General features: G+C 41.4%; 1 protein-coding gene across 4 annotated transcripts in view; it reads left to right on the top strand.

The window, feature by feature from the left end:
- LTBP1 (latent transforming growth factor beta binding protein 1) overlaps positions 1–2015 on the top strand; it is a 136674-nt gene extending 134659 nt beyond the window's left edge. For all 4 annotated transcript variants that reach the window (XM_062572045.1, XM_062572044.1, XM_062572047.1 and 1 more), the window contains exon 29: positions 1018–2015. In XM_062572045.1, coding sequence (XP_062428029.1) covers positions 1018–1187 — 170 coding nt within the window. In that variant the 3' untranslated portion in view covers positions 1188–2015. The remainder of the gene's footprint in view (positions 1–1017) is intronic.
- Positions 2016–12179: the final 10164 nt, after the last annotated feature.

Genomic DNA, 12179 nt, shown 5'->3' with positions numbered 1-12179 from the left:
AAAATTCTGTTAATAAGGTAACACTGTAACATGCAGAACAAAGGTTTTTCAAGATACTGAGTGAGGTAAGGAACTGAATCCTGACTGCAAGAGTAATTTCACGAGCATATTTTTAAAGCGTTTGGGTCACCTAAATATTCAGAGAGCCACTCAGTGGGATCTGGCCCCTAATTCTCACTTACTTAAACAGTTTACTGACCAGACTATCTCCTCCACTCTCAAAGTAGCAAATCTGTGCAACTAACCAAGGCATCAAACAACTAGTCTTCATTTAACAATGAAACACAGGGAGGGCAAGTGACAGGGGAGAGATGAACCAAAACAACTAATGTATTTCAGTGCAGAAGCCCAGTAGTGACTGTACATGGGTGTTTCAGGTTGAGGTGTCTGTACTGACTTTGCTTAGCATTATGCTTCATCACTCACAGCTGAGGTCTCCTAGCTGTATCATAAAGCTACCTGCATGCCTTGAAATCATTAGGACTTTATAGCCAGCTGTCCTCCTTAGCTAGAAAAGATGTGTATTTCAGGCCAGTGCCACCCAATCAATATTGGGTGCAGGTAGTCTGCTGTTCACAACGATTTAGTTGACAACACCAAAAATGCCTGAAGTATTTGATTTTGTTTAACACAGACATTTAAGAACTGTGTTACAGTAAAAAACTGGTAGATGCTTTCTTACAAGTTAATTTTCAGTCATCAAATAAAATCCTATAAGGGGTTGTTAATAGTTTTTTTTTGTTTGATGGCTTAGGCTGATTTTGGACTTAGTAGTCTAGCAGCGTAAGGCCATTTAATACCTTATGGATTTCCTATGATAAATACTTAAACGGTAAGACGAAGAAGTTGTGTTGCAGCTTTTGACCCAACCTAGTTCTGCCTGATGCGAACTGAGTATATCGTGCTCCATTTATTTATACAGCATATTCTGTTCTTGACAATGCTGGAAATAAATTGGCTTTACCTACGCACACCAGACTTAAGTATATGAGTTTTGATGTGCCCTTTTTTTTGCAGATGTGAATGAGTGCAACGAACTGAACAACAGGATGTCTCTCTGCAAGAATGCCAAATGCATTAACACAGAAGGTTCATACAAGTGTTTGTGTCTCCCAGGCTACGTACCTTCAGATAAGCCAAACTACTGCACACCACTGAACTCAGAACTAGACAGTGAACTGGAGTAGAGGAAAATCTCCATATCCTAAGCCCATATACTCTGCACTGTATAAAGAAAAGGAAGAAAAGTATTTAACTTGAGAAGAGAAGGCACCGGAGTAGTGAACATATTGGGGGGGGGGAAGCATTAAAATGTGTCAAAGGTGAGAAATGATGGGCTGATTATATGTCACTCCACTGAAGTGACAGACCAAATGGACGCATTTCTCTGTATGAAAGAAACAATCAAGTATATAGTGTGTTCATAAGAAAAAATCATTACGCAAAAACAGTGCTGTTATTTTAAACAGAAGAGCTTTGGTATTTTGGTTTTTGTTTTTACTATTGCTTGATTAATTTGGCATTTAAATAGTGATGGAAATATTTTATATTACTATGTCATTTTTGATTGTTCAATTCCTTGCCTACTGTTTCTCTTCAGATCTTTTTTTTCCTGATCAGTACAAAATCTTTGATACAGATATTCTTAGGCCATTTTATAAGAATTGTTACACAGGGTAATGTTTCTCCTTCTCTGGAACATTGGTCAGTGACTTTTTTTAATTTGCTAGTTGTCTGCCCTGTGGAGCAGGCACCATTTGTTTTCAAATGTTTATATACCTTGGCGAAAAGTCCTTATATTCATTTTGTATTCTGTATGGTTGTTACTGCACTTAAAGTCTTTAGAACCTTTCTTGCCAAGTTCAAAGCTGCTAGTGGACAATATTGGATTCCTTTTGTACATTAAAACAAAAGATTTGAACTCACGTCTGTATTGTAATGTGTAAATTGAACACAAGAGAGATCTTGTATGATTACCCTAACGTATTAAAGCTGTATATTACAACTCAATAAAATCACCTTTTTTTTTTAGAAAAAAAGCTACTTACTAATTGTAGGTTTATTATTTCTTTTATTTGTGTTCATGTTACAAGAATCAAGCCCTAAGGTGTGCATAGTACTAGAATTAATTTACATTACAGTAGTTACAGGGATTTGTCTGGCTAGTTTTTCCTTCTCATGCTGTTTTAATAAAGCCAAGACTTGAATTAGTTGATGCCTGAAGTCAGTCTTCCAGAGGGAAGATTTCAAACACAGACCTACAGAAACTGTTTGACTTGGAAGCTGACTTCCATGGAATTTTTGTTCTTTCCTGGTTTAGGCACGTTTCCCACTAAATCTGCAAATCAGGCTCTTCAGTAGATGGCCTGGTTTTCAGAAATTTTGGAGAGAAGGAGGATAATTTTCTTTTTGTGATGAAATGTACCTCGCCATGGCCTTAGCCATTTTTCAGTGGCAGAAGAGAGAGAAAGCGATTACAAGACTGATAGATGTTTTGCCTTAACCTTCTCCAGAATGAAATCGTTTGCTTTGGAAATGCTGAAATGCGTCCTTTTGATATTTTCCAAATGAAACATTTTTGCTATGTCCTATAGACCAGCCCTATATTTGAAAGAAAAAGGATAAAACTAGACTCATGAAAATGGGTCCAACTGTCCCAAAATTAGATTTTTTTATTTCTCATTTCACCAACAAAAGAAATACTTGTTTTGGTCCTGAATCAAATTTATTTTCCAATATTTTAGGTCAGTCACCATATGAAAAAAAATCCCTAAGTTGTATTCCTGTAAGTACTGAGCACTGGGTAGGTCTCATTAAAGTACATGTGCCTGTTCATGTGTGAAAGAGCTCAGTGCTATGCTTTGACTCTATAGTCTGTCTGGTAATGCCCATCTCAGGGCTCTGCCTCTACATCTGCTGGAATCTGACACAAGGACTCGTGAAGGATACAATTAGTTCTTAAATGTGCAGTATGTTAAAATAATACAAGAAAATTCATGAATAAAACGATGGGAGGGGGATCTTTCTTTAAGAAGGAGACTTTTTGCAAAATATCTGAGACCTTCAAATTTTCTAGAATTAAGCAGGGGAGGAATAGATGAGTAACAAGTCTGTCTTCTCAGCTGAAAGAAATAGAGAGTACAAACACTACAACCAGTCTGTAATAATAATAAAAAAGTTAATTATTGCTTGCCTGCTATGGTTAAGGAGGAAGTGAAGAAGGAAGTTTTTACTAGGGAGTTGTTTGTTAACTAAAGTGCTCTTAGTCATTCTGCTCAAGGTTAATCCTTCTATAGTCTTAACAAAAACCAAAGTCACAGTTACAACCTTTTGCTAGTAAAGCCACACACAAAGTGAGCATAGTCATTATTCCCTTTGAATGAATTCCCATCATATCCCACTTGGCTACAGCAGCTCCCTCGCCTACCCACCCCGATTTGCAGTTGTTGTGCTCTGTGCGAGCTTCATCTCCCTCATGCCAGGTGAAGGTACCCAGCTGCTGTGGGGAGAGGTCACAGGCAGTGATGTTTGTTAGTGAGGTGCCCATGGCTAAGCCTGCTGAGAGGAGGAGGGACAACATCCATTACCCTTTTACTGGACTGTCATGTCAACCATGCTGATGCAAGTCCAGTTGGAAAGACAAAAAAGGTATTTCCTTTGATGCACAAAAGCAAACACTGCATTCACCCTGTCTTAGGCGTAGGCTAAGAGATCCTGGACAGCACAGACAATAAAGAAAACCGCAAAGAATAGGGCACAGTGTGGGCCAGTGTGGGTCTTCACTGTTTCTGAGAGTATATCAGCATGACAGCTGAGAAAATAATGCTCAAACTTCAGTACCCTTTGAGGACTTCTCTTTGGGGACAAACACTATACTGAACATGTAATTCTGAGCCACAAGATTGGCTCCTTGTTGGTTTAGATTTATTTTTTTAAAAAAGCAAATTTAAAATACCCCAGGAGTTTATCATTCTCACTATACATGCTGACCATCCTACTTCTTGTTATTTCAGACAGACAAAACCAAAACAAGCTGTTCTGTAAGCAACAGAACTAAAATGAAGCCTGCTTTCCTACAGCTTTCCATGGTGAATCTCTTCCCTCAGTAGAGCAACTCCAAAGCCATCTCTTTGCATCCCTGCTGCTCTCCACACATCTAGGCAGCACCTACGGCAGCTAGGCTGCCTCTGTGGGTGCCAGCACAGAACTAGACACACACAGACAGCCACATACGGAACAGCCCAAACACCATGTCCAGCCCTGTGCTAAGCACGTCCTGTCGACTGGCTCCAGGCCTTCAGAAATGCCTTGACAAAGGAACCACAGCCCAAGGAATTAAGTGAAATATTTAGCTCATCTGAACTCAGCCCCCAGAGCCCACCTACTTCATTCCAGTATAGCGTAGCTAATTCAGGCACTTCACCTGAAAAGCTGCAAGGGCTCAGGAATACAATTTCAATTCACAGTTAAGCAAATACTTTAACACTATTAAGACAAGGGATTGGCCACCACAGATGTAACCCTTTACTTGTTACAAGAGCTGTGGTTTAGGTGAGAACTCTAAAAATACAGAAATCATAAAGCATGACTCCATAATTCAAGTTTCTGAGTGTGGCAGAGTCTGGAACTGATTACAATTTATGCCGAATGGCATCAATATTTTGTTATATCTAAACAGACCCTTTAAAAAATACACTTTTCCAGCCAGCCATTTCCTTGCTACATAAGTGGTGTTGTAAGATTGCTGACATGTTGGAATCAAATCCTTAGTTCTGTTATAATGCTACTACTATGTTAATGAGACCAGAGATACTACAGAATTGAAGTGACTCACTAAAGTTGCAGTTACAAAGACACGATACTTCAACGTTGGGATGCGATTCAATTAAAAAAAAAAAAGCTCATGTTTTAAAACAGTATTCAAAGCAAGCGCTAACATTCTTGGGGGTCTTGGGGGAAAACAGCAGGACAGACTATTTGAATTCAAGAGACAAAATGGGCAGTTGTCACAAACACTCAGCTAGTCAGTGACAACTGCCATCACAGTCAAATAAATTCCTGATTAAAAGAAGTCCTAAAATGCTAAGAGCTCCAAAGCGGTTGTCATGCCCTGTTAGCTCATGGTGATCCTACCCCTGCAATGATGAGGTCTGAATCCCCATTCGGAGGTCCTCACTGCCCCCTGTGTGACATCCAGATGGCCCTGGCACTCTTCCCTAACTGCTGAAAAGGAAAGGTGACAGACTGTTAAAGCATGCCATGGGCCAGATCTGGCCAGCAACTGAACCACAGTGCACTCCTTTAAGGCACGTAGTGAACTTATAAACCCCACTGCTGCACTTTAGAAGAGACTACAGTATTGTTCTTTCTTTATTAATGCCACCCACTTTGAAGAGATTTTTACACGCACTGGGGCCTCTGCTAACACCAAAAAATCCGAGGGAGCTATGGACTGCTGTATGAATGACTCAGAGGCTAGTGCTCACTTTTGAGATAACTATTCGGTATTTATACAGCTTCTAATAGATCTGCAGATCATAGCTAGGGAAGCTAAGAAGTAATGTATCCAAAAGAGAGGCACAATAAAATACACATTAAAAAAAAAAAAAAAAAGAGAGTGAATAAATGCAGAAAATCAGTCCTGAAGACTTCCCAATAAGTGATGACGACAGTTTGTAAGAGAGTAACAATACTCCTATGGAAAATGCCAAGGACTGGGCTATAGTCACTGCATTTCCCTACAGAAACAGCCTTACAGCAGAAGAGCTAGAAAACTTAGGCTGTTCTGGGACAACACCATCACAGCTGGCACAGGTTGTGTTGGACAGCAAGCTGTGAAACAATTTGAAACCCCCTCACCTTTATGGCTGAGAGCCTGTGTGCCAAAAAGAAAACATCTGTTCAAACCAGATTACGTTGTGAAGACCTGCCTTCATTTTACTATCTGGTAGGGCAAGAAAGACATAAACCAGAGAAACCCAGAGTGCCAGCCACGACAGATCTCCTTTCAAGATCACTGAATGACTGAATGTGTATTGGCTCAGAGACTCCTAGAAAATAACAAATTTTGTGGCATCCTAATGGAAGCCTTCAGGCTGCTGGTTTATCCCAGATTACAGTCTCAGACCTGTGATTATTCTGCTCCTCTCCCTCTCAAGCTGCCAGCCTGAGAAGGTACCTCCACACAGCAGCAGCTGAGCAACCTTTGAAGTTCACCCTGCCTTAAGCAGGCCTCCAGAGTTCACTTTGAATCTAAATTATAACAGAAGACTGACTTGACAGAGTGGCCTGTGCTCCCTATCCTTAAATCAGGGAGGGACCCTGACAAGAGAGGATGTGGCCCCTTTCTCTTTCTCTCTCACATACGAGTAAGTGCCAGACACATGCCTTTTGCTCTGAAGGAAATAGAGCACAATCCATTCAGCCTCTCCCCCACTCACACTGGCACACACCATTAGTCTCCAGCAGTATCCCACCTAGAGAGCACCAGAGTCACACGCACTACGTGCACTGTCCTTGCCTTCAACCAGCTCTTGGAGAGTTATGCAGTAACCTCAGGTAGAGTGAAGTCTGCTGTAAAGTATTTGTTCTGACAAAATATGGGGAGGAGGGAGAAAATTAGGATATTCTTATTTCTTTCTATGCTGACTTTCCCTTCCCTTCAAGTTATGCCTCACTATACTCTGCTTTCCATTAGCTCTGAACTGAGGGAAGGGAGAGGATATGCTAGCCAGCATGGAAAATTTCTACGTGACAATTTCAGCATCACCTCCAAGCCCTATCTAGTCATGCTGCCAGGATCCATTCTAGGCTGGATTTTCCAAAGCACTCCATATTGATTTAGCTCTGCTCCCATGAAAACCTGTGGCACTTCCACAGATTCCAGTGGGAGCAGAACAAAGGCTGTGCCAAGCTCTTTTGAAAAATCCCATCATGTGTGTTTAATGAAGAATGTCCCTGGCAGGAAAATTTTGAGTACAGTTAAGCAGATTTTTTTTCTTTCACATTAAAAGTTTCATTTCTGTCACTTCTCAACCAGTAGAAAGCTGCTCGGAAGGGTGAGTAGGACCTTTTCCAAGATCCCCAGCAGATGATGGTCTGTTTCCAGCTAAAACTGAATTTAACTTCTCTGTCATCTAAATGGTCCCTGTTGCTTTGTCAGTGGGCTCTGTTCTCAGGATACAGACTTCCCCTCCCAGCTGCAGGCAGCTATCCAGCCCCGTTCCTGCCACAAGGGCATTCCCCACTTTCTGTTTTATTAGCTACCCTTTACCCAAGGGCATTCTATGCACTCCTGCTTCATCTTATCTCAGAATCACAGAATAGTTGAGCTTGGCAGATACCTCTGGAGATTACCTACTCCAATCCACCTGCTCAAGCAGGGTCAGCTAGAGCAGATTGCCTGGACAATGTCCAGTTGGGTTTTGAGTATCTCAAAGACTGGAGATACTGGAGACAACCTCTTGGAGCAACCTGTTCCAATGTTCAACCACCTTCACAGTGAAGAAGTGATTTTCTTATGTTCAGCTGGAAATTCCTGTGTTTCAGCATATGCCTGTTGCCTCTTGTCCTACCACAGGACACCACTTAGAAGAGTCTGGCCCTTCTCTCATCAGATATTTATAAACATTAATAAGATCCCACCTGAGCCTTAATTTCTCCAGCCTAAACAGACCCAGCTCTCTCAGCCTCTCCTCATAAGAGAGGCACTCCAGTCCCTTCATCACCTTTGCGGCCCTAGACTCACTCCAGGAGGTCCATGCCTTTCTTATACTGGGGAACCCAAAGCTGCACCCAGTACTTCAGGTGCCGTCTCACCATTGCTGAGCAGAGGGGGAGTATCATCTTTCTTGACCTGCTGGCAACGCTGCTTAATGCAGCTCAGGACATCAATGGCCTTCTTTGCTACAAGGGCACACTGTTGGCTCATGTTCAACTTGTCCACCAGGACCCCTTCCCAGTTCTTCTCTGCAAAGCTGGTCTCCAGCTGGTTAGCCTCCAGCCTGTACCGGTGCCTGAGATTATTCCTGTCCAGGTGCAGGACTTGGCACAGTTCCCTGTGCTGAGCTTCATGAGGTTCCTCTCTGCCCATTTCTCCAGCCAGTCAAGGTCCCTCTGAATGGCAGCACAACCCCCTGGTATATCAGCCATTGCTCCCAGTTTTGTACCATCTGCAAACTTGCTGAGGGTTCATGTGGCCCCAGTATCAATCCCTGCAGGACACAGCTACTGACTTGACTCCAGCTGGACTTCATGCTGCTGACTGCAAACCTCCGAGCCTGGAAGGTCAGGCAGTTTTCAGTCCACCTCACTAACCTAGCACATACATCAGCAGCTTGTCTATGAGGATGTCTGGAGAGAAATATCAAAAGATAACTTACTGAAGTCAAGGTAAACAACATCCACTGCTCTGAAGGTGATCCTCATCTAAAGCTACTCATCTCATCACAGAAAGCTATCAGGTTGGTTAAGCACAATTTCCCCTTTGCGAATCCATGCTGACTACTCCCGATCGCCTTCCTGTCCTTCACATGTCTGGAAACAGTATCTAGGATTATTTACTCCAGCACATTTCCAGGGATCAAGGTGAGGCTGATCCACCTATAGTTCCCTGGATCCTCCTGATTTCCCTTCTTGAAGATAGGGGAGATATTTCCTTTCACTCAGTCCTCAAGGACCTCCCCCGATTGCCATGACCTTTCAAAGATAATTGAGAACAGCCTTGCAAGGACATTGTCAAGCTCCTCCCACACTCATGGGTGCATCCCACTGGGCCTGAGTATGTCCGGCTTAAGAGTTCAGTCTCCCTCCACCATACCTATCATTTGCTCATGACCCAAACCATCAGCATCCCATGCGCCCATGCCTTTCTGTTCACTTACGGTATTGGCCTCCCCAGAATAGTTTTCAATGTCTAAATACAGGTTTGGCATGCAATGTAACTGATAGCCACCACTCAGTACTTAGAAAAATCTTCTGCCAAAGTAAATTGATAACATCCGTCATAAATACCACTCAATCTCACAGCATTCTCTTTCCTCGTAGAAACAGAAGCCTATACCACCACCATGACAACTTTGTATTCTTCCCAAAACTACCTGGAAGGATGTGAAAACATGTATATTTTCCTTCTTTTAATATAAGCAAGAATTTTGGAGCATGCTTTTAGCAGTGAAAGTATTTTTCTCTGACCTGCAGCATCACCAAAATGAGCTGAATAGCAAATACAGAAAAAGGAAGTTTCAAAAATAAAACAAGGAAAGGGAAACCCTTTGATTTGCACAATATTGAACTGAACGAAGATGGAATTTACATTCATGTTTGCTCACACTTAGATGTCATTTTCCAAAGGCTAAAGAAAAATAGATTTTTTTTAAAATACCCTTAAAATGAAAAGAAAAAAAAAACAGGAACTATATTAGCAATATTACTCACTGCAATGTTAGCTCATTTTAATATACTGAATATAAGACAAAGTAGGTAGGAAGAGTTTTGAGCTTTCACTATTGAATGTAATAATACACAACTGCATCCAGACATATATATTAATCCTTCCAATATTTTTTGATCTGGTAGAAGTTCTGGTATTGTGTTATTCCACCTGACGGCACATATAATTGTTTTCAGACAAGCTGGCCCTTACTTCACCCAATAAAACTTGTTTTATGTTTACATGTTTGCTAGAAACACTTATTTCTACCACACAAAGAGGTTATAAATGTGCAGTAGTCACCAATTCTGCACTGTAGGGAGGACAGATCCTGAAAATCTAACACTGTAGGTATTTCCCCTCTCTAAATACCTAACTCAAAACATCGCCTTGAGACTCAGCAGCATACAAAAACTCAAGGGCAAAGACCACAAGGTCCTGTCAGCCTACAGAGTGGACCAAACAAAAGGCCCCTGCAGCAGCTCTCTCACTGTAGTTCCCCTATTCTTTTAATTTCTGTTTCATTTCCCCTATATTTTCCACTACTATCTCTTCTCTTCCTTCTTCTGTACAAGTGTAATTAACAGTTAACCGTAGTTAATTAGTTAACCACATTAACATTTTCTCCTCTAATGTTGGTGCAACTCCATTGGCTTCAGTGGGCTCACACAGGAAGTAATTTTGCTCATACTGTATAAAGAACTACCCCAACTTCCTAACACTTCTTCAAAAAAATATATATTCAAAGTTGCAAGGAAAAAAAAAACCCTTTGAAAGGGATCTAATACAGCTGGATAAATTTGTTAACAAAAATCATTTCTGTGTTTCAAAACAACTAATATCTCACTGAACCCTTCCAACTTCCCTGCTGACCACACAAAACATATGAAAATGTAATTAAAGGATAGATAAGAGTCAAATGATTTTTTAAAAAATCTGGGTTTGGGGGTTTAAGTTTTAACACATTTTAGTTTAGCATCATAAATGGATGGAGTATCAGCAGCTTGATTCTGTCCTAAGAAATGGATGTGTATTAATAAAAGTTAACAAATTCAACTTTTGCACAACCACCACAAGATCTGAATCCAGCACCAGTTGTTCAACAACTGCTCAAAAATATGAGCAAATATCAGAAAGACCTGAAAATACACGAGGGTAGACTAAGTTCTTATAATTTGTTTGGAATGAAAACTAGAGGAAACAGGAGGAGAGCTGTGAGGAAGCTTAGTGTTCACAGGTTTTACAAGCAAAGATATTTTTTCTCCAGCCTTTGTCACTAGAGGTCAGCACAGCACCTGAAGTGCTACATCCTTCAAGTTTCAGAAACAATGACCAAAGCTGCAGCTCCGAGAGGAAAACAGTGTAAACAGCTCCAGGAAAACCCAATCTGTGTTTCTGCAATGGGAGTGTTGTGCCAAATGAGAAACGTGAAGCCTCAGGCGCAGAAGAGCACAGCTGATGGCGGCAACTGAAAAGTCTGAACCCAATCACCAATTAACAACATGCCACAAGTTCAAAGGTTCCAGCAGAGCAATTAGAGGCTAACACGGCTATTTTTAAAACATCTATTAGCCTAAGGTAAAAGCTGTCACCTAAAAAGCCTAGCTGACTAGCTCTGAGGATCTTCTTGATGGATTGAAAATAAACCATTTAATCTCCCTACACAACATAATTCCTCTCCCAGGCTGTGAGCAGCTGGTCTAGCTCATGTAAAGCTAGCTCCTACATGCAAGTCAAGCAGCTAGAGAAAGCATTCACAGCAGTGGAACTATTCCTAGGAATCCAGGAAAAAAAAATCACAAACACACACACACACACACCTTTCAACCCCCAGAAAACAGATACCCACAGCATAATCCTTTTTCCTTTGAAGTTTCCCTTTGGACAAGTCTCCTGGTTAAGGAGCTGCGCTGTGTAAGCTGCTATTCCTGTCCCCCAGGGCCCCTGAAAGCCCCTGTTCCTGGCAGCCAGGAGGTGACATGATAGCACAACACCTGACAGGAACCATGGTGGAGCAACTCTTCCTCTTCCTTTAAGCAAGATCATGAGAGACCAGGGCAGTCAGCTGCTCCCAAGACAGGTGCAAACAACAGAGATTTGGCAGTGAAAAGATATCATGTCAGGGCAAGTGCAAATCAGTTGCCCCCTTCAAACAGCATGTGCTAGAAAGGAGTCCCTGTGCAAGTATAATTTATGGCGCTCAACTTACTGCTCCAGCAAAACAATACACCTTTGTCAGTAGGACCCAGACTCCAGTATAGAGCTGTGTTGCTGCAGATACACCAAAAATGCCATTTAATACTCAACTGCCCTACTTCAAATGACAGCAAAGGAGCCTGCACTACAACGGCTTCAAAAGGTTGATGTTAATTAATTTCCTTTGCAACAGCCAACTCAACCACTTCCCTGTCCTGGCAAACACGGAAATGCAAACACCTTGAAATCCAGAAAAGCTTGGCTAGCAAAGCAAAGCCCTCTGAAACACTGGCAAAGGAAACAACCGAAGAATAAACTCACACTAATGTAAATGAAAAATATCTCATCTTGGTCAATAAAGTATAACAGCGGGAAACTGGTGTAAATGAGAACCTAACTGTCAATCTAACAGCAAAGCAGATGGACTTCAGCAATTTCTAAAGATTTTTTTTCCCCCAGTCTACATCTGGCTTTAAGAGGTAAATAAAAAGAGATGACAGTATTTGCAAGAAAAGTATTTTGGGCTTCAGACTTTTCTCTTACATGTTATAAT

Source organism: Rhea pennata, chromosome 3, assembly GCF_028389875.1.
Source record: "Rhea pennata isolate bPtePen1 chromosome 3, bPtePen1.pri, whole genome shotgun sequence".
NCBI lineage: Eukaryota > Metazoa > Chordata > Aves > Rheiformes > Rheidae > Rhea > Rhea pennata.
This window is presented reverse-complemented; position numbering and strand designations above follow the sequence as displayed.